This window comes from Vanessa atalanta, chromosome 5 (genome assembly GCF_905147765.1).
Source record: "Vanessa atalanta chromosome 5, ilVanAtal1.2, whole genome shotgun sequence".
In the NCBI taxonomy this organism is placed as follows: domain Eukaryota; kingdom Metazoa; phylum Arthropoda; class Insecta; order Lepidoptera; family Nymphalidae; genus Vanessa; species Vanessa atalanta.
The window spans coordinates 7,943,571-7,967,098 of NC_061875.1; the positions used below are offsets into that span (position 1 = coordinate 7,943,571).

The 23,528-nt window shown below is 28.7% G+C and overlaps 4 protein-coding genes across 5 annotated transcripts; 1 reads left to right on the plus strand and 3 right to left on the minus strand.

Annotated features, from left to right (window-relative positions):
- Positions 1 to 219: 219 nt before the first annotated feature.
- Positions 220 to 2,613, minus strand: LOC125064269 (protein THEM6-like). Its single transcript, XM_047671223.1, has 3 exons — positions 2,458 to 2,613; positions 1,215 to 1,429; positions 220 to 564 (listed from the first exon to the last, which is right to left on the minus strand). The coding sequence occupies exons 1-3, from the start codon at positions 2,600 to 2,602 to the stop codon at positions 328 to 330; spliced, it is 597 nt and encodes a 198-aa protein (XP_047527179.1). The 5' UTR covers positions 2,603 to 2,613; the 3' UTR covers positions 220 to 327.
- A 1,910-nt stretch (positions 2,614 to 4,523) lies between these two features.
- On the minus strand, positions 4,524 to 12,651 carry LOC125064356 (doublesex- and mab-3-related transcription factor 3). Its single transcript, XM_047671346.1, has 5 exons — positions 12,493 to 12,651; positions 6,883 to 7,056; positions 5,942 to 6,039; positions 5,006 to 5,187; positions 4,524 to 4,816 (listed from the first exon to the last, which is right to left on the minus strand). The coding sequence occupies exons 1-5, from the start codon at positions 12,649 to 12,651 to the stop codon at positions 4,524 to 4,526; spliced, it is 906 nt and encodes a 301-aa protein (XP_047527302.1).
- Positions 12,652 to 15,923: 3,272 nt separating this feature from the next.
- On the minus strand, positions 15,924 to 17,145 carry LOC125064162 (integrator complex subunit 12). The gene is made up of 2 exons (XM_047671019.1): positions 16,477 to 17,145; positions 15,924 to 16,277 (listed from the first exon to the last, which is right to left on the minus strand). The coding sequence occupies exons 1-2, from the start codon at positions 16,906 to 16,908 to the stop codon at positions 15,981 to 15,983; spliced, it is 729 nt and encodes a 242-aa protein (XP_047526975.1). The 5' UTR covers positions 16,909 to 17,145; the 3' UTR covers positions 15,924 to 15,980.
- Positions 17,146 to 17,736: 591 nt separating this feature from the next.
- Positions 17,737 to 21,371, plus strand: LOC125064160. Of its 2 annotated transcripts, XM_047671010.1 has the most exons (6): positions 17,737 to 17,810; positions 18,446 to 18,625; positions 18,768 to 18,989; positions 19,131 to 19,268; positions 19,346 to 19,565; positions 19,811 to 21,371. In XM_047671010.1, the coding sequence occupies exons 1-6, from the start codon at positions 17,778 to 17,780 to the stop codon at positions 20,278 to 20,280; spliced, it is 1,263 nt and encodes a 420-aa protein (XP_047526966.1). In that variant the 5' UTR covers positions 17,737 to 17,777; the 3' UTR covers positions 20,281 to 21,371. The 2 variants fall into 2 exon arrangements, with proteins under 2 accessions (XP_047526966.1, XP_047526965.1); XM_047671009.1 differs by lacking the exon at positions 17,737 to 17,810 and having other exon boundaries at positions 18,227 to 18,625.
- Positions 21,372 to 23,528: the final 2,157 nt, after the last annotated feature.

The window sequence follows — 23,528 nt, forward strand, 5'->3', positions numbered from 1 at the left end:
ACCGTAGTGTTTTTTTTTTAAATACACTTACATTTACTAAATAAAAAGTTTAGTATTATTTATACATTTAATCACGAAAATAAGTAAGTGAAATATCAAATAACATTAGTCAATAAAAAAATCTTATACATAAAAAAAAAATTAAGTAACAGTTTAACATTAAAATTTTGTAGTAAGTATGTACAAACTGTGTGAATATAAAAGTATACTTATTTATAAGGTGTTTTGTAACAATTTAAATATATAAATTGTCTGAAATAAAAATAAAAACAATATTAAACATGTATTTTATTACTTCTAAAACAAAGAAACAAACTATAAACTCTTTTATGCGTTCCTTAACTTCGCACTAGATATTTCCATGCTTTTCAACCAATCCTGTATGTATTGAGGACATTTTGGTTTCAATTTTAATCCTTGCAGGTCTTTTAAAAGACTAGCAGTCGTCTGCTTATCTTTGCCAATTGCATATTGACGAGATACCAACAAATGTCGTATTTTTCTATCAAATAATGTTACAACTTCATGTTCAAAGAACAAAGACCTCTCGTCCCAGTACACAAACTGCAAGAAAAGTTTAAAATAAAATAATAAAATCGAATATAATATCAATACGTAATCTAGAAGCTTGAATCGTAAACGAAATATAGATTTAACATATATTTTGTTTGTAATTTTATCAACGACCATCCCGAGCCACTCTGGATTATTGTTGTATATTTGTGGACTTGTTGTTTTTGTCACTTCTGTGATTATTACTTAATATATATACGCCAAGAGTGATTTGATTTTCATTGAATAAATGTTAATTAGAAGATAGTGCGATATTAATGTAAAGAAAAGTAACACTAACAGAGAGGAGAGTAGAATAAAGGTACATTCATAATTTGATACGTGATATCTATGATATTAATCGATACAATATATCTTGCTTGTATATTGATTCAATAATTCTGTTCAGATTCAAAAATTCAAAAATATGATGTTATAATTAATACATAGTACCTTAATGTTTGTCCTAGATCATTTTAACGATAAAATTTACCGTTAAGTGTGGAAAACTAAGGGACTCATCACTTATTACACTAAACAGCGCTGTATTATTGGAGAAATCACTCCGATTAATAACTATAACACGTATTTACCGCTTGAAGTTAAAAATAAAATCAATCTATATATAGATATAATAATAGAGTTAAGACTTAATTTCTTACCTTAGTGGTTATTTTATACGGCACGAATAAAGGAACCGAATCGACATATACCGTAAGTGTAGATCCTTGTAAGGACTTTATTCCTAATTGCTTACTTCTTAAATAAATACCGGTTCTGTCATAAAAGTGATATCTTGCAAAGTCAATTTCACGAACCAGTCTCGCTAAGCGTATGCCTTTGAAGAAAATGTCACAGTCTTGAAATGTACATAATCCTGGAAATATGTACGTGATAGATTATTATATTAATGGCAATTGAATCATGTTTGTAAAAATATAATATTCGTTTATTACAATACGTGCTGTGTACTAATCAATCATTGAGGTAGATGATAAATATAAATTATTTCAAGTAAGTCCTATATTGTGCCAACCGACATATAAAAGAACGGTGATTGGTCCCTATGCCAGTGTTGGTTCTGCCGCCGAAGCGACTAGTTCTAAAGTTAAGTATTTTAATTATTATTTTATATAAGCTATTAATAATATAATTGCACAGCATTACAACTCATGTTTGTTTGTATTAGATTATGTAAAAGTATACCACCCTACTTAAAGGGAGCTTGTATAGTCGTAGTTACAGATAGTTAGCTATAAGCCCATTCTGTGTAAGATATAATAAGTAATATACATATATGGTGTAAGATAGATCACATAATTGTTGTATTTGCAGATAAACGTATACAAATAATGTAATTTAAGTTATATGAATAAATCTTTATATTTATATATATCTGTATTATTTTATTTTACGCATCTTAAATAATAATTGATTTTGAATTTATCAAAATAATATGATCTTGGATTAAAAACTAAATTATATGTACTTTAAGAAAAAACGTAGCGTGAACGTTTTTTGTTTCTTTTTTTCGAATGTTTTAATTATTTTTTTATAGTCTTTGTTTATTCGGCTAATATTAAGTAAGCATAAATTTGGAATATTAATCTGAGGTTTTTTTTATTTTTATTTGGAATTGAACGAAATTAATTGTTTTATAAAATTGACTGAAAGGTTTTTTAAATATCATTATTGAATAATTTACTGAAACTTATTTTTAAATTAACCGAATAAAATTCTAAGTAAAATGCTAACCCGTTATTAAAAAATCTAAATAGAACTCGCTGCAAAGTTTTAAAACGGTTTATTGTAAATTACTTTAACTATTCCGTTAAAAATAAAATAAAAAGTACTTACATAAATATTCAAAACAATAATAAAGGGAGTATTTTTTCAGTTTCTTACCGTAAATAACTGTAACGTCACTTAAGGAATATTTTCTTTGGTAAAGTCGTCCACTGATCACGGTAAAGCATGTTCTGATGACGTAACTTATATCACAAAACATACAAAGAATGACAACAATAACCAAAATACAAATACAAACCATTTTGAACTGGTTAAGACCGAATCGGACTACAGAAATGAATATTACTGTAAGTAACATTTACCTACTTTAAGCAAATTAATTCATAATGAATTTTAATGATTTTTACGATGAGTATTGTATTAAGTTGTGTTTGATGAATTTTGATTTTATTCTATTGTATTCATAAACATACAAGTTAAAATTATATATTTAAATTTGTCACTCTCTAAGTGCCTCATTGATTTAGTGGCTATTTTTTGCAACAGATCTCGTCATAAACGGGTTCAAACCTCGGATGAAGTTAAAGTTAATGGAGTTTTGAAAAGCAAGTAAAGCAGATGGTCCTGCGTTCTGCGTCGACTTGTCGTCGTCGTCGACGACCTCTTGGAATATTAGGTAGTGTTAATTATGACTATGATCAAATAAATATTAAGAAATATACTCGGACATATTTGTATAATTCTATTATATAACTAAACTTCGTGATATTATTTTGGGCTATAAAGTGCCATATCTAATATATCTTCTTACCAATTATCGCTATTAATATCGGCTAAATAAATTGTCTTCCCGTTACTCGAATAATAAAATTTATCATTGAGATAACTTAATTATAACCACAATACAAATTAAAAAAAAACATCTTTGAATTTTGCTGGTTCCCACGTGCTAGACAACGAATTGCATTTCCATATTCCAACTCCAACAAACGAGGTCGCTGCGCTATGTTATAAAAATATGCAAGTCGGTACCTAAATAATATTGACATAGGGTGTAGTCTTGTCGTGTTTAAGAGCAGGGAGTTAATCAATTTTATAAATAATCTTTTGTTTATCCAAGGTATTAGAGCAGTGTTACAGAGATGTCTGTCTTCATTTAGAGTATTGTCACGAATTTGTTATTGTCTCAGATAGTAGCTCACGGCATGTGGGGTAGGAAATTTTGTTTAGTTAACTAATTCATATTAATTTATATAAATCTTATCTTTATTTCTTTGGCTTTGAAAAACATAGTTTCAATTAAGATATATATACACATATATTCCGAACATTTTAGGTGCAAAAAAAATTTTTAAATCAATTATTACATTTAATTGTGATATTATTTTAAATACGCAATAGTTTTGATAAGGTTTGAAATAAAATAAAGTTATTTCACACGAAGTTTTATTCTGTTTATTACGTAGTATATTATATACACTGGAATTACAGCAATTAGCATATGAAAAGATATATTTGGCATTAAAATATCACCTATTAATATAATTAACAAAATATATAAATGTAAAGATAAATATTGAGATGGAATATAACGAATATAAACACTTACAATAGAAGTGAAATAATAAGATTACGGTTTTCTTTTAAAGCGTACAACGATCAATAAAATACAATTTGTTTGATTTGACACAATTGATTATTACCAACAAAAGAAATCTATAAAAAAAACTAAATTTTGACATATAATCTAAGTCATCTGTCAAAATTTTAGAAAAGTCTTACACAATGAGAGAAACATAAAGAAAAATAAATAAGCAATTAACTTGAAATTTGAATTGAGATACATGACACATGAAAAATTAAAGTTGAAACGGCGGGAGTTCTAGAAGACCTGATGTTTTATATTTCGAACTTATTTTATTAAAATAGCTATATAAGAAGCCTTTAATAATATAATTATCTTAAAGTGAGTAATTACATTTATCATCGATTGTTGAAATTGAATTAATAACTTTTGCATCTCTACTGTCAATAACTGCGGCTTATTGTTTCTTATCATTTTTTTTTTTTTAATTTTGTTAAACAACATAGCTGGATACATCCGAAGTCATTTGTTCTACATCTTAAGTGAGCCAAGCAGATACATACCTATACCTAATTGTGTATATAAAAAAATAAATACAAGAATTTGAAGAATACAATAAATATCAATAAAATTAAGCTTAATGATGGCTGTTACATTGTCTGCAATCAGGAGTACAAGATGTAGGCGGGGCATGTGGATGCTGAAGCGGCAACAGTAATGGAGCAGATAGTGTAGGAAGCGCTGGCAGCGGTACCAGCCATTCCGAACCACACACTCGACCCATCACAAGCGTAGGTAGCAACGGCGCTCTGGGCCCGACCGGACGAAAAGCAGACCATCTAGTTTCTACTTCTTCTGAACTAGATACTGACTCAAATCTAAGACTCGAGCTTGAATCAATGCTTGCAGACGATTTGTCTCGATGAGCCTGTTAAATAAAATCAGCGTTGTAATAGCTTTATTTTTTCTAACTGATAATTTGTTTAATTACCGAATCAATCTATATTATTTACTTATGTAGTTCGGAGTTTTTTTTTATAATAAAATGAACATTATTTCAAAATGTACCAGTAGGTATAATGTTAAAAAAGTATATCAAGATAATTACTTTGAATGTATTTTGTAAAATGAAATTCTTTACATGTATGGCGTTACAGTGTTCAACAGCACGGAGCAGATCGTGGTTGCATCGTCGCAGTACGAGCTCCAATACAGATCGCTTCTTCCCTGGAAACAGCTTACGTAACATCTCCAACCCCGCAGAACTCACGCTGCTTGAACTTTCCTCATTCGAATCTATGCTGTATTATAAACAGTTCACATACACTAACTTATTATATAATTTTAATATTTGTTATAATTTGTAATCATTATGTATTCTTTATAAGAAATATGAAAGACGTAGTCAGGCTCTCATCAATTATAGTAATGGCAAATTGAAATATTTTTTGTTGGTAATGATGTTCTATTTTACATGGCAAGATACTCAGTATTACGAACTATCTACGATGGTATATCCCTTGAACATAGGCACATATTTATACTTCACACACACATGTTAATACTTGGTGATAATTAAGGTATAAAAATCGTTTTATACGAATATTTACTTCTTATGGACAGAGCCTGACCACTTTCAAAGGAACTATTAATTCAACACTGTAAATCGAAAATGCTTAAATGCATACATTTATGATCCCACAAGCATGACTTGAGAAAAAACAAATTCAAGTTTCGATGAATGCCATGGTTCGGAAAGCACGTGAAGTTGTTGATCCTGAGCCAGAATTATTTCCTGTCGTGTTAGGTTTGTCTTCCCGTTGGATTATGAGAGTGCACCTGTGTTTGCACACACACTTGCGCATTATATAATGACCTTCATAGTTGGCTAATCTCTCTTGACATTAGCCGCCGCGACCGAAATCATTTAGGACGATAGTATATAACCATCACGAATATTAATAATTTATTTGAAATACTTCTACATAATATTTAATGCGTATGACGTAATAATTTTTATTTTTGTTAGAAAGCTTGTTAAAATAATAATCATACCATGATCGTGTCGCTATGTTAGTGTTTCCGACGGAATCGGGAGTCACGCTGCAACAGTCCGGTAGAGAATCGCTTGTCTCGCTATCGATATGTATCGGCTGAAATAAGAAATTGTTTAATCAAAGGTATTCAATATTGATATTTAGTTTACAAAACAATTACAAATAAAAACATTTCGGTGTTGTTGAATACATTTAAATAAAATTATAAGGCAAATAAACACTTATAAAAATCTAACGAGGTATTTATTTTAAATTATTTATTTAAGATTATTACAATTACACTTATAAACGATTGAAAGTAAGTTACTAATTATTTCGATAAAACACATAAATACGCCGGAAAAACAATAAAACTTATGTGTATACAACACACATTATTATTATATACGTATTTATTATTTTAAGTAGCAACAAAAATAAAAGTTAATTTCACATCAATATCTATTTCAATTACAAAGCGGAAAAATTCGTTTGTCTGTATGTTGGGGGTTATCTTCGGAATTAACAATATACTTCTAAAAAAGTTACAGTCAAGTAGTAGTAGTAGTTAGTCTGGTAGAAAGATAAATTATTTCTAGTACTAATATAAATTATATTGATATCATATAATTTTATTAATAACGGGTGCAATATCCGTACGATGTCTGGGAGCGGGTCGCTAGTTTACTATATAGTATGATAATAAAATAAACCATTTATTTTCAGACTATATGTATATCTTTGTAAATATTGGCAATATAGCATTTTAAATGATTGTAAAAATCTTAATTATATAATTAAGATTTTTATATAAATAATTAAATACATTTTGTTTAATTTATTTATTCCAATAACGCAAAGCTTAGCTTAATTAACCAAAATATTTTATTAACTGAGACCATTTTCTTAAAAGAAAGCACTATAGCAATTTACTACAATTGTTCCCTTTTTTATACTCACAGTTTGATCATCAGCAGCAGAATCTGGTTCGGGACCAGGACTAGGACAGGGACCCGTAACTCGCATACCGTATATACGGCCGGGTGGTAAAGCCTCCATAGCTGTTCCACTCTCGACTGAAGCTAAATGTAGAGCGATTTTATCTTCTGCCGCTTGCTGCCTTTTTAAAGCGACCTAAAATTAATGAATTCTTTTATTATTTATCAAATATTTAAAAAAGGGCATTATTTATTTATTTGAAACACCATCGGCATATACACAAAAACAATTCAATCAAAAGTACACGGACCAATGCAGTGTGATACACCCCTACAGGTATTTACAGCACTATTGAATTATAATAAAAAGTAATTCACGCTTAAATTAATAATATAAAAACTTAGGCAAAAGATACAGCTTAAGGCTTAATAAAAACATAACAATTATAAACCTCTAAAAATAAAAATACAGTTACAATAAAAACAATGGTAATGTTACCCACTTATAGTAATAGTATTGTCGTACTATAAAAAATACACCTTAAGACTTCGATTTGTATACTTTCTCGTGACTTTGAGCGATCGGTAACCTGATATATAAATTAATTTAGTGGAAAATCAATGTCAAACAAACATTGTTTGTGTTTGATGAACGGTCACCCAAGGGATCAAGCCGGGCACCATTACACCCGGGGCGAACGCTGCCTCATTGGAAATAAAAACAAAACTCGATCCCTACAAATCAAATAAATACTGCCGAAGAATACAAATTGTTTTAAAATAAAAGTCATTGTATGTACTACAAATGCTTACAAAATTTTATCTTACTATTTCAAATGAAAGAAGAAAAAAAGATAAAATTTTATGTAAAAATTTAAGTTATAGTTGTATTTAAAATATTGTCAGACTTTACTACTTACTGAGAAAATTCTACAAGGAGATTGATAGTACCGACTATCCGAATAAAAATGCACAAAATTAAATTATTACTAATAAATAAAAGTTGATATTGAAGTCAATAGAGATAAAAAATTAAATTAATTATAATACAGTAAACAGAAAATCGGGATGAAAGTGGTAGGACATCGACAGCGATGCATTACTGTTCAAACCGATCGATGTTTCATCCGGCATCCACAGTAAACATGTGCCACTTGTTTAAATAAACCCAGCAGCGCATTAGCTGGTCTCGATTTCACTACATTAAAACACATTAACGCCTTAACATTGCATGTTATTTCAGAATTAGGTAACCGATATGTTTTGACTCTTTTTGGATCGCTTTTATATGAACCTCCTATATATAGGACCCCACATGTTGTGATATTATTAATTTTTAGTTAAATTTACTATTTACATTGCAAATTTATTACAATATTGCTTTTTTTTATTACGAAATGAAGGTGAAAGAATCATGATTTAGACATGGAAGGCTTTAATAATGACTAATGGCTCAAATATTGTGGGGAAACAAGAAGCGTTGTTAGATAATATCGATTTATACTGAGGGCTATGACCAATACTGGGCATTATCAATTGATGTCTTTGCACAAAATGATTATTATTTATGTATAGAATGAAACTTTACGAAGAATCAAAAACAAACTTGGTTCGGATTAATCAAAAATCTTTTTTAATAATATTCTATAAGAAAATAGTATAATTTTATAATACGAACATTATTAAATGAAAAATAATAATAACAAGAAAGACATAGATAGATAGTAGTTATTAGGCATACATAAAAAGCTATTAACTTTTTGATAGTTTCCTTAGAAGGTAAACTAATGCTTTATGGGTTATGTAATAAAAAATATATATTGGCTAATCTTATTTAACTAGCTTATTCAACTTCATACTAATGTACAGTGTATCATTTTTTTTTAATTTTCATTTCGAAATAAATAGAACTCACTAAGAATGAAGAAACTCTCATAGAATTTAGTTCACGCATTTAAATATTTGCTGCAAATGAATCAGTAGAAAATAATCATTTTATACATAGGTGAATCATTATAGAAAAATCTATTCACTTACTTAAATATAAATAAAATATATAAATTAAACAATTACCTATAAATAGATATCTCTTTATATTGAAAAGAACGTCATACTTTGTAATAATTAATAATACTTGGAATAATTGTGGTTTTTGTACATCATATATTTAAAGGTACAATAAATATATATTTAATTAAATAATCTTAATATATTATTCACAGCTTTCAGACATGGAACGTTCGTCGGATGACGATGACGACTCTTCATCTAAATAATGTCGACTAAATAAAGACATAAAATGTTACATTTTATTTTTCATAACAACATGCAATATTGAATTTATGGTTAACATAGCAGCAAAATATTTTTATATAATAAAAGAACGATGCATAGAAACCGGCAACAAAAGAAAATTTTATTTATTTTATTTAATCGAATCGTTATTAAAATATTACGTTGCCGTAGTCACTAATTACATATATAAAAAGTGAATGACTGGTTGAATAGGATATAGATTAGATAGTATATTTTTAAGTATTTACTGAAATAAAAACGATATTTAATTTCTTTAATTGAAATGGTGGAAAAGTATCTATTGAATTTCTTGTAGGTTCTTCTGGGTAGAATTTTCTTTCCAAAGCGATGGTATATTTAATTCAACACTGTAACATTACGATTCAAAAGTGTTTTTATGAGCCTACTTAAATAATGTATTGGTTATTATCTAATATTGAAAAACAGTCTGTAAATATCACACGCTACTTTTTGAAGAATAATTTTCATTTAATCGTAACTAAGGGTAAGTTCTTTTTATTTATATCAATTATGATACGACCAATTATATTCCGATTCAACTTCGACTGAACCGTTACTGGAATGTTGTATTAGTAGAATAGGAAAATAGTTGAACAGTAACGATAATGTTTCGATTCGATTGCGATCAAGTGACAATTTGTTAGTAGAATTTCTTTTACCGGGCGGTAACAAGAAATAAATTATAATTACAAATTATACTCGGAGTTATACGAATTTGGAATCATTGTCATTTAAATTTCATCATTCACCTCTTCTAACCAGGGTGCCATCATGGCTCACCATCTAATAATATATTCAGTGCTATTAAGACTGTCTTGTAGTTTCACTTTAAATACGAGTACATAGCTATTTCTAGTGGATATAAAAAATAGTATTGTGAGCTTTCTACTGTCAGATGATGACTAATTCATTGCCTCGGAGTTTGACTTGGTTCAGAAGTGTTCCTTGGTGCTATTAGTCGTGGACTCGTTCATTTTTAAATTATAATCCAAGATCTCCGTAGTGATTGCCATATACATGTAGGTACTGCCATTACCAGTGTTTCCAACATGTCTTCGATGGTGACGGTGTAAAATATGAATCTTTTCATATGAGGCAAGCACTAAATAAAGCTTTTATAGATAGTTAGAGTTTTCTCGTAACTCATCTGATTTGATTTACCGCCTTGGATTTTGGTGATACAAGATGTTAGGCTGGGTTTTGAGGATCGCAATATGAACTGAGATGCAGGGACCTTACTACTTAGCTGGGTCAGTACAAGCTTTAATAAGTTTTACTAAGACAGTACGCTATATGGATTGAGACAATTGCAATATTACTAAGTTGCCTGCTACTTTTTGTTATCAAAGGTTTAATAATACACAATCATACGGATTGTGTTTTGATTGAAAAAAATTAATGTATCACAAGGTCTTATATAAACATTTAATACACTACACATCCACCTGATTCGAGATTGTCAGCTTCAAAAAACGTAAAAATAATAGAGTAAGTCGAATTATCTACCGAAAGATGTGGTAATAAGTATAGAATTATGAGATAGTCTTTTGCAATTATGAACATTTATTTCCCATTTCTGTAGTTTTCGAGTGAAAGTAGGAGAGCTAAAATCTAAACTGCGGAAGATTACTGGATATTTGGGATACAGTTCACTGCCTTTTCTAACTCATCTACATGTTATTCCTACAAAGATAATGTGAAAAATTGAAAACGATCGATATACTTTAATATCCTTATATCGAACCACAAATAGAAAAAATAATAAACATAAGTTAACGTTAATTCCAGTGTAAAATATTTTTAAAATAATTTGTTTTCCGATAATGATAAAAGAATATAGCGTAAGATCATACGGATGAGTGTCTTGGGTATTCTCTAAATTTTTCCAGTAACCTAAATTTATTAACATAAAAATTTGATGTACGTGGTGAACTCACTATCCCTTATTTTAATTTGTGTGAAAAAATAAAGATGATAATTAATTAGCTAATTTAATCTCGATATAAAAATATATTTATAAAAGATAAAATGAATACCTATAAATAAAATTTAAAACTACATAATACGGCATCAAATTATATAGGTACCTAAATTAAAATAGTGTTAGCGGTTGTACTTATTTAACGGTATTTCAGAGTTCAGACTGTGTAAAATATAGAAACAAAAGTGAACTAATTATTTTATAATAAGAAGTAACATTTATTATATTATATAATTAGACAAAAACATGAATCTCTATGTATTATTTATTAGGTATCTACTTTATTGTATATTTATTATACTCGCTCAATGTAAAACAACTTAGGAAGAAAAACATCTCAGGCAGCTGTGAATATGTCTGTATGAAGTACTATGTAGATTTTTCCATTGAATAAGCTACATATAATTCTCAAAAAAACAATAGACATGCTTCAAATGGTACGATACCTCTGTAGAATGGATGCTGGTGATGATTCTAGTATGACATTTCATATTAGAAGTACTTACTTATTTTAGTTTAACCGATTAAAGCAATATACAAATTATATATATTTTAAGTGACATCATTGTGACTTCAGGAAATAAGAAATGCCGTACATACTTAACATTTTGACTTGAATCAAGCTCAGATCGCTGAAAATTATGACTGATTATGAGTGTATTTTTATAATTTGAAACGATTTGAACAAACGGTGGCAAGTCAAAATATAATGTAAAAAATGTAGATAAATAACTACCAAATCGAATGTACGATAACTTTTACCTCGATTATAGGATTACCTGATCGTTATCAAAATGTAATAATTATTTTATTAAATAATTATATTAAGTCAATTTTCGATCTTTATTTATTTTTCAGACATTTATTTTTTAAAAAAGCTCTTTTGTATTCACTACTTGCTATCTACTTCCTCATTACAAATTAAATAAAAGTAATAAAGTAGGTATATAAATAGACTTTTAACTTAATACATTTTTTAAATGTCAGATTTAATATGCACCTATTGAATGAAATAAATAGGTATTTCTTTATTTTTAACCAGCTGTTACTTTATTAAAAATAGCGTATATAAAATGGAAATATATTTTGAGTTACATTAAATTATAGGCAGAACAAAGTAGGTAGAAAGGATTACAATAATAATTTATAAAAAATAAGACATAAAATTATTTACAAATAAAGTCTCAGCTGCACAGAATAATTGTTAGGAAATGTCTAGGTACTTTAACTTACACATATCTCCATATTTAAGTAGATTATATACAAAATATATTATTATCGATTCATTTACATACTTATAGGAAATGAGATAACAGAATGATTGAATGAAATCACCTGAGCAGCCATGATCCTTTGCCTCTCCTTTATCAATCCACACTTGGGGCACTGACAATCTCGATAGGCACATGCCTTTTTGTGGCCACGTAGACTAGATATAAGGCCATGATTTCGACATCGAGCACATTTCGGTACACGTGCCCGACCGCTATTCATTTTAGACTACACTCTTATTTTTACGTAAATAAGTAAGAAACTTTGGATATATATTACATTAATCAGCGAAGAAGAATTAAATGAAAAAAAAAACACAGAGTAACATTACATATAATTTGAAATACAAGGACTAAGTATAACTAGTTCAGGAAATAATATTATTATGAATTTATAAATTTATTTCGTTATAAAAAATAAATACCGCACTTTGTATCAAATCTAACACATGTCACAGATTTTAAAAATTAACAAAATCGACCGCCCACACAACACTCCGCCCTGAAACTATCGATAAGCTTTGATTGTTTACTCCGAAACGTTAAGATGGAAGGCGTCGCTACAAATCACTCGTATCTATAGCTGGCATATAATCCTCAACCCCATACTATAGATAATAGAGTCAAATTCCTGAAGTCACTACAGCATCCCGTTCATTCTTGTCCGCCCCTGCTCGAAATTCAACCAATCAGATCCTGCTAACCACCCTATTGGTTACAATAGGCTGTTGGCACAACAACGGAAACTACAGTGTAGCTTTTGGCTTGTATTTCACTTATAAAAGCAACAAAGTGCTATAAGATTATATAATTATACTACAGTATTTTGTATTTTTAATTTACACACAATACAATTACACATTACAATATAACAAAAGTTAATAAGTAGGTATAACATTTCATTAAGGAAAATGGTACCTATAGATAACCTACCTCATAAGAATACCTGAGAATCACGGTTTATGAAAATTAATTCATAACTATATTATTATATATTGGGTAGGTACCTATATCCTGTCTTTACTCACACCATTCAGAAAGCATTGAAATTTTAATAGAGGTACAGATAGATAACTCGCGAACAGTTTTGTTAAGTAGGTAAGTTTTATTAGTTACTTATTACTACTAAAATACTTAATACTTTTAAGATAACGGAAATGCCTTAAAAGCGTTCGTTTTTCTTAAAAATATAGAAATCGGATAGTTAGTTGATATCGTTTTTTATCAAAGTATAAAACGAGGGCCTGTTCCAAAACAAATTAGGTACTCTTCGATTGGTTTTTATTGAGTGACAGTGATTTGTTTTGGAATAAGTTTTACTAGAATTCTATCTATGAAGAATTGGTATGTACATATTGAATATGTAGGTATTTCCCTCTTTTAACAAGTTGCCAAGACCTACTTACAAGCATTGCAAGCGACTAGTACCTAGTTTGAAACCTTTTTTTTGTTGGGAGTTGTCCACTAGGATTAATAGATATTGTGTGGTCTTTTTTAACTCAAGTATAAATTAAATGAGGGCGTTAAGGAAGGTTGGGTCTGCTAGCATGCGCCGGGGTCAAGCGCGCCAGCTTAATGCCACTTCATTTGCACAGGTTAAATAGGTACCTATGTAACGTAAAATAATATGAGACTTTGTTGTGTACTTACCCGTACCTACTGTTTACGTACGTTACTGTGTTTTTTTTATTAATTATGAATACATACTTCTTTTTTAGTTTCCTATTATTTTAATTATAATCAATAACTATAAATTTGTGCGAAATGTACATAAGTAGTTATTCAATGGGCCTGCTGCACTTATTCAACCACACTGCTCCAGTACGGTTTTGTAAATAAGTATTATATCTACTTACATTACATGTGATATAATTTTATCTATTATGTATTACATTAATTTATATATTACGCGATATATTTTATACCTACAGAAGTTTTCCTCCTTCGCTGAACGCGAGATGAACATAAACGTAAACTATACACTAAACAAGACAATGGTTCTAACCCGTATTTGTACTCGCAGAATATGTATTTGATTCAGATATTTTTAGTTTTACATATATTTTCATCTCAGGTATTCCTTAACTCATATTACTTTTAAATATCTTTTCACGACCTACATTCATAAAATTACTAAGGGATAAAAATCAAAATAAGGGATTTACGGTATAAAAAATATTTAACACAGAAGAAATCGAAAACTGAACTGACGTTTATTGTTGATGTAATACCTCGGTGCGATCCGTGCCGTATACGGTCATTGCAGTGGTTTTATTGGGCAAGATTCTTAAGCTTTTGATTCAAATCCCGACAGGACAATATTAAAACATTGGGATTGTTTGTTAAAAGCTAGTGGTAGTCGAGTTTTGAAGCGCGCTCCAGAAAGCATGTATAGCAAATTTGAATTAACACGTTATAATTAGCTAAGGTTTGGGATAATGTAATGATAATAATCTATGATTATTTCGAATTCGTGAAACATTGACGATTTGAATTCCGGTAAAGCTCTTATCGGAACTTTAGGAGTAAAATTGACGAGGATAGAGTTAAGTAGGAAAATAATTCATAGTGTTATATTATGAAATATATTATATTTATTATTTTTAAAATATAATGTTTTAAAAGAAATGTTTATAGTGCATAATATAACAGCACTATAATCACATGGCATTTCTAAATCTACGGGTTGTTTATCATTTCTCGTTCTTCCATTGAAATCAGCTATAGAGCTTGGCTATCCTAGCCCTGAACTCATATCGGTTGTGTGTGTGTTAGATTACCTGTAGCTGTATCTGATTGTGAGAGAAATAATAGAATCCACCCATGTTTCTACACATGATAAAGAACTATAATATATCCAAAATAGTTAGCCCGCCTCCATGATAAACGGCAAATTTAGATCTATAAATGGGACATTGTTGTTAAACATATTTCTTGCCATTATTCAACATTCAAAAAACTTCGAATGAAGCCGCAAACAAAACAAAATACCCCACAAAATAAATATATTGGAAATGTAAAATCTATAGCAATGTAATTAATTTTGAAAAAATAATAATAATATGTACCTCCATTCTACAAAACTGTTTTCAAATAATTTTCAATATATCAGAAATTACTATATTCACTAAATTACTATACAATACATCCCAAATGGTCCTTATTTTTAATTTTCTGTGCATATATTTCATTAAATCCCTTTTTATTTGTACAAGCTCTCATGGGTATATATACTACACACATATCATTTATATTTTACCACAAAACATCATTATTGTTGTGTTTGGGTCTGAAGTATAAGTGAGCCAGTGTAACTACAGGCACAAGTGACAACATCTTTGTTCAAAACGTCGGTTATGACCGCATAGGGGTTATGAGAAATGATTAATACTTCTTACAGTACCAATATCTAGAGGCAGTGTTGAACACAATCTACTATCAGAAAACTGGTTAGCCAGTCTGCCTACTAATGACATTAAAAAAGGCATTTTTTATTATCTAAATATTGTATATTATCCATGTTTTCAGTTACAAACTACAGATTTTTTCAATTTATTTGTTCTTCTTTTTCTCATGTTGCTTTGCTGCCTTTTTTTTCATGATCTGTATTCTTTTATCCGCTGATATTATGTTAATATTAGGAGTGACAACTTTTGAAGGTGAAGAAGATGATGAACTACTAGAAGATATCTTGACTGGAGTTGTAGATCCAGATACTCGAGTAGGGGATTTAGACGGTGATGATGAGGTGTTAGTGAAACCACTTGCAAATCCTTGAGTTGTGAGACATGAAGCACACTGCCATCCAGATGCCATGTCATTGTCACTTATCACAGGTTTATGGCAATCCTGAAAAAGAATTGTATTAAGTTATACCATAATGAAATATTTCACATAAATAACCTAAGTTTTTGTATAATTTACAGTTTATATTTTTAGTGACCAATTTAGTATTAATAATTTAATAACTAATTTATTACTTTTCGATGAATCAAATAAAAAGTTGAGTAATCAGTAATCCAGAAGAATTTAAAAAATATATAGTTACCTGGTGATAAAGTGAATGGCACGCATCACATTCTACCAAGCGATTGCCTGCTTGCACTGCAATTTGACGGCAAACGACGCAAGTCAAATCTTCTTGCAAAAAATCAAAAGCAAGCTCTCCGTCCATAACCGACCCATCATCGTTTTCTCTTTCTGGAATCTGTATTTGTTGTGGACTTTGCTGTGGTATCGCAACAGTCTTTGTAATACTAGATGTTTTGTCATTCTTATGCTTCGATCGTGACGGAGATTCTAGTTTTTCTTCAATAAGATATTTTTTAGGTAAAACTTGTCCAAGAGTCTTCGAATTGCCATAGGTCTGTCGAATTACATCATCAAGTGTTAATCGTAATTGTTCTGTTGAATCGGACGCGCTTGAATGAAGAAATTTTAAGCATAACTTAATAGATGGGTCAAAATCAATTGAAGACATTTTTATAAGATTATAACTATATAAGAAATCGTAAATCTTGCTTTTCCAGGGCTAACTGCGTTTTTTAAATCTTAATACTGTATTTATTTAAAACCCTTGCTTAGTACGAGTGCCAGCTCTGAAAAGTGTCACCTGAATATTTTTTTTCGAAATTAATTACAAAAGTTAATTTCAGACTTAACTTTAGTATATCAAGCATATAAGTATAGTTTAGCTATTAGGGAGGCTCGCTAGTTGTCAAAATAATTTGACACTTGACAGTTGCCACAGTCCTCAAATTTAAAAGCCAAAATAAAAAATATATCATTTGACAACTTGACAGTGCTCTAAGCTCTGAACAAAAAATAATACTATTATGTCATAAATAATAATATTATTTTAATGAATGTCATTATCATCATATACAAATAAAAAATAATAATAGCTACTGCTTATATCATAACCTCGTAGAACGGAGGCAAGAATAATGACTGCTATTCCGAATACCCTATGTATTTTCGGTAGTAAAAAATAAATTATTATACTTAAATATTTTAATTTCGAGTCATAAAAGCGCATTTTTATTTTATTATATTAAAATTAAAAGCCGTAATAAAATAAAATAGTAGTCCGAATATCACGTAATCTAAAACACGAGCTGCCATAGTGTGGCGTCAGATAGGCAAAAACTGTCATTTTAATATCATCTGATACTTTGATAAACAACTTTCTGGAGTTTTAATGCTAGTATTTGTACATAAGACGTCAACGATAGCAATTGTAATTCATTATTTTCCCAAAAAAACACCAAAGATTTATAGCTATTAACGTTAAAGGAGTGTCGGTCGTACAAAAACAACTGCTGTTTTAATCAAATTGACGTCACCGAAATGACTGGCAGCTTTTTGGTGGAAATAAAAAAGGTTTAAAATTTTATTTTATTTTATGATAAGAAAATGTGTTTATTAGACGACATTTTTTTTTTGAAAATTAACATTTTGAGGTAGGTACTTTTTCGTACTAAGTAGAATACCCTATTTTTGTGTTGTTGAATGAATGGGGGAATTGAAACGGAAACATGAAAGTTGTCATTATTAATGCTAAAGAACCGTCTTCGTGTGTGAAAAAATTTGTTAAACTATATTGGTGCTCCAATAAAAACAGATAATATGAAATAAAAAATTTTGATTTTATATAGATATTTGTAATGTTATACAAAACCAAATTTGATTTTTAACTCGTTGTAACGCGCAACGTATATAAGCTGCGTAGGCAATATTAATGAAAATGTCAAAATTGAAGAATTGTGTTGACATTTAACTAAGGTTTTGTGTTTTGATTATTTTGACATTTTATTATATTTTAAATACATGTCGTCAACGTTCGACTCAAATTTATAATAAAGTAAAAAATATTAAATATTCATATTTGGGAACGTGGAAAATACTCAAATGATATTTTGAAAAAAGAAACATTTCAAACTTCAATCATGTTTAAAATATATATTTCATTTTATATTTTATTTGTTAATATTGCTCTTAACAAATGCAATATGCAGATAGGCCCAGAGCCCTGGGACTACGTGAATAATGTGAATTCAATTGTGATTGACGAAGATATACCACCTGATCTTAAAGACAAGCCCCAGAGGAAAGTACAAACCAACAATAACATAGCAATTGGTGAATGGTTTTATAAAAGGATATTAACCATTGTCTTAAAAGGGGGCCAAATGAAGGTATGTTAGCAATTGCTTAACAGCATTTTAGACATTTTTTTATAGTTAACATATGCTTTAACAATAATGCAAAACAACCTTGATGAAATAAATTAAAATTAAATATTGAATAAAATATGTTATTTATATATTAAATTAACAGAAAAATGAGGATGGTTCTATTGATATATCACTGCATATGAAATACAATGAAGAACGTTGGAATATTCTTGATGGTTATATCAAACCCAATACTGCATATTCTGAAGATATGTACAGACGTTCCATTGGATATATAGAGGAAGCTATAATTAAACCAAGTATCAGTGAGAAGATTGTCTTTGCTTGGAGTGAATACTTCCAATACTATTTAATAGAATATAAGGTAATATTTCAGTAAAATATATAATTACCTAAAATAAAATACCAATACCAATTTTTTATATTTAACCTGAGCGGTGTATTGTCCAGTACAAGCAGCATTTTAACTTTTTTAACATCATAATTTGAACATTTTTATTTCCAGACATATATTATGTGGGCTGCAAGTATTTTAGCAGGAGTCTTGACAATATTTTGGTTATGGAATCATATTTCACATAAACATGTAATAATATTAGTGATCATTGGTCTTTATTTATATGAAGTATTAATATCTTATAAGGTAAGCCAAATAAATTTCCTAATTGAGAGTAAGAAGAATATGTAGAGTTTAACACTAAGTTTTATTAATGATTCCAGGAGGCTGAAAAACAAGAACTTGATAGATTCATAACAGCTGTCAACACTTGCAAGTGGTACATTTGGACAACAGACTGTCATGTGCCACCACCTGACCCTCTTATATTCTTGAAACACATGAATCCACTCAAAATTGGCATTCGTATGTTCACCACATTGGTATCAGAACCCATGATAACAATTAGCGAAACCATTAAAATTATTATTCATGGCATTACTGGTAAGTTTTTTTTTTATATATGTATGCTGGTTGTTGCATGCTTTGCTCTGGTTTTAGGGGTTGGTTGTCTAGTTATTGTAACATTATATTAAAATTCATTAAACTTTGGATGAATACTTTGGCTGTGAAATTGTAACAGACAGACAGTTCCCATCACATTTATAATTTTAGTATAGATAAAATATAATTATGATTATAATTTAATATATTTGTTCAGTGATTTACAGAATTGTTTTCTTTTTCAGATGGATTGTGGTTTCCATTGAATAAAATAACGTATGGAATTCTGGTTGTTACTTTTATGATACTAATGGTATTTTTGCTGATAATGATAATATTTAATTATATTCTAAACATTCCATTCAAGTTAAGTTTTTTGGGTATTGTGAGTATTGGATTAAAACAACGTAATAGAAGCATGCAAAATACCATTGTTCATGAGCCAATTGGTGCACCTCAAGGGGAAAATACAGATAGAATTAGTGGCGAAAATTTGTCGAAGCTCTTAGAAGTGTACACACGTGCATTGAATACTGTTAATTCTTCACAAATACAACAAAGAGGTGCACTACAAAATTCCAATTCATCACTGACATATAAATCAAAATTGACCAGATCAGCAAGTACAGGACGATTGCCTAATTATGAAAGTGAAAATTATAATAATAACAATATTTTACAACAATATAAACAAAATGGAAGTGGAGATCACTGATTAAAATCAGTTTTTTTTTAATGTGAATAATAATGACTAGTACCTACTTAGCATTCCAGTCATCTGTAACAAAGTTTATCTTAATCTGTAGTCAAGACTTTAAATCTTAGATGTTAAATTCTGCTTTAATTTTTTTTATTAATTTATAGTTTGTCTAGATTTAGCTGTGTGTCATAAATTCCTTACTTATTAAAGGAATATAATTAATTTTCGACTAACACTTATTACTACTATTTTTTCACTCAAAATATATTTAACCTGGGATAGTATAAAAATAAAACTTATTTAATTTTAAATGTAAATTTAATTCGAAGTCTAATCAAGTTAATTAAGTATTATAACAAATGTTTTTAATAACCATGTTTTTTTAATATAATTTGTAAATAAATAAACTTTTTAATGTTAATTTTTATTTCTTTTTTGTGATGCTTAGTGAGTAGTGTTGTAAGAAAATTAAAATATATTATCAACTAGAAATATTTCGTTCAGATAAAAGAAGCATTATTTTATTTTAAAAAATGATACAACAGTATCTAAGTAAGAAGCAAATTCTAATCTCGATTTAATTTCTTACATTCTAAGGCTATTGGTCAACCAACATTCGCAACCCCATAATTGATAACATAACAAAACATTATAAATATGTACAACTATCACTTGTGGGTTGATTTAATAAGTTTCATTATATACCTCTTGCACAAATCCAGCTAAGCTTTAACCATAATATTCGTGTGGCGCCACTATACTCGACTAGCCTACTCTAGTTTATCTATAGAATCTATATGGACTAATCAATGATGAACCATTTTAAATTGATGTGAACACTAAGTTATAGTTTAATTACTTAAAGTATAAATGTAGGCATAGAATTTGAATGTCTTAATAGTTAAAGAGAAAATCCTAGAATAGATAAAGGTTATGTGCTTGAATTGAAGCATTTGATATTCACTGAATTCGTCACAAATAAAAAAGCAATTAGTTAGGATATATGTCGATTTATGTGTAGTGTGTTATTGCACTCATCAGTTGTCAAATAATGCAGATCATTTTTATTTACTTCATTTTTTGACACTATATAGCTAAGTAATAAAATGAGAATATTTTAAAGACTATAAGTTTAAATGTGTCCAGATGATTTATGAAACGTTATATTAATTTATCATTTATGTGTCTACATTAATATTATTGCCATTATTATTTGGGCACCTTTATACGTTAACATGATTTTGGTGTTGTTTCGTCTAATATCTATATCTGAACGAATTTGAATCAATATTTGTAATATTATAGAAGTTTTGAGTTAGTAAAGCTCCTAAATTATTTCTACCCTTTAAACTTGTACAATAAATTCATTTTACAGCTGAATTGTTAAACACGCGTTTTATTGCAGATCAACTAAGCAATTGAATTTTATTTAAAGTACAACCGAATCTATCTATTAAATATCTAGAATGGCTACTTTATTTCGATCTTTTGGAAAAATATTTTAACAAGTAAGTTGAACTACTACAATTTATGCCAATAAGAAAATGCATACATTTAAGAGAATGTGTCTGTTTTAGTTTATACAAAAAAGAAAAAATGATTTTGTTGATTAATTTTTAAGATAGTAATAATTATATTGCGACTTAAGATGACCAATAATCGTCTAAGTATACGTTAATTTTGCAAAGTTGAAGAAGTGAAGTTGAAATAGAGAAAATAGTAGTTAGGAAATAGCTCAATCATGTAAATAAGAGGTTTCCTTCATAGTAATACTCATTATATACAAATGGCATATAGTTTTCTCATTATAATGTAATAATATTTAATTTTTGAACAATACATAAATGGATTGATAAAATAGGTAACCAAAGGCACCATATTTGTATACGTTACGTATAAATATAATAATTATTTAATAATATTACATGATTGAGCTTGATAAAAACATTTTCATTTAAGTCTAGAATACATATGCGTAAAAGTCGATTTAAGGCATACGAGAAATGGGCATTACTCATTCGCATTTATAACGTCATTCGAATATTAAAAATGTGAATGTGAGTTTGTTTTAATAATACATAACTGCTTCCACGTCCTAACCACACAACCGATCAATTTGAAATTTTGCATTCAAATTGTCAAAAATGCAGAAAAATGCCCGCATTATAGATGTATTTAATGAATTGATGTATGTATTTAGGTCATATGATTCTTGTATCATTAATAACATACATCCATAGCTAGAATTAATTTACTTATAGCAGACATTTCTTGAATGTATAACAGCATGTCAATACGTAGTTGTACTTTACTTTATCAGTTAACGAAAAAAAAAAAAATTAATTCTTTGCATATTATTGTCAGTAAGAATTTGCATGATCCTAATGCGCTTTTTTCAAGTTTTACACATGTGTATCATAGACTTTACTATATGAGTACCGACTACAATATATCAACGTTTACATTCAAATTAAATTACGGTAAAAATACCTCAATCAACATCAAACAACTTTGGTCCAGTTTCAACAATTTAACAATCTTTTTTTTATATTAAATCTAATTTTTAAATCATGCTGAAAGCAAAGCACATTATAAAATTGAAATACGAGCAAATAATTATTTATATAATTTATACGACAGTAATTAAGTGAATAGCTCATTAAGAATTAAATCTCATTAACGCATGGTCTAAACAATTTCATACAAATTTAACCTTCCTATAATAACATACTTTCCTAAAGATAACCTCACTATAAGTTGCTTGATAAGGATAATAGACTAGATAATTTTTTAAACTATGGACAATTCTAGTTGGATATGTAAGTGAACGATATTAAATAAAGTGAATTAAAAACTAGCGACAGCTACTTTTACAATAATTATATAAGTTATTTTTATTGTATGCAATTATGCATAAGTTAATAAATGACACTAACAAAAAATGTCACTGCGAGATTTACCGCTAGTTTTTAAATATGGAATCTTTGATCATTTATAGCGACATCACTATTCACTAACCAATGACCATTCAAACTAAAACCAAATTCATCAAAGTTACTTTGATAAGCATTTAAGAAACTGTTTAAAATTATAAGAATCTTAAATATTTGCACACAATGGAATATTATGAACCACATTGTGGGCTAAGTGTCTTCATAAAAAGCAGTTGGACAAAAAACATATAACACATAATTATAATTTAAATGGCACTCAAACAATTTTTAGCGAACTTTTCACTAATTGTATACTAATTTAACTTTTAA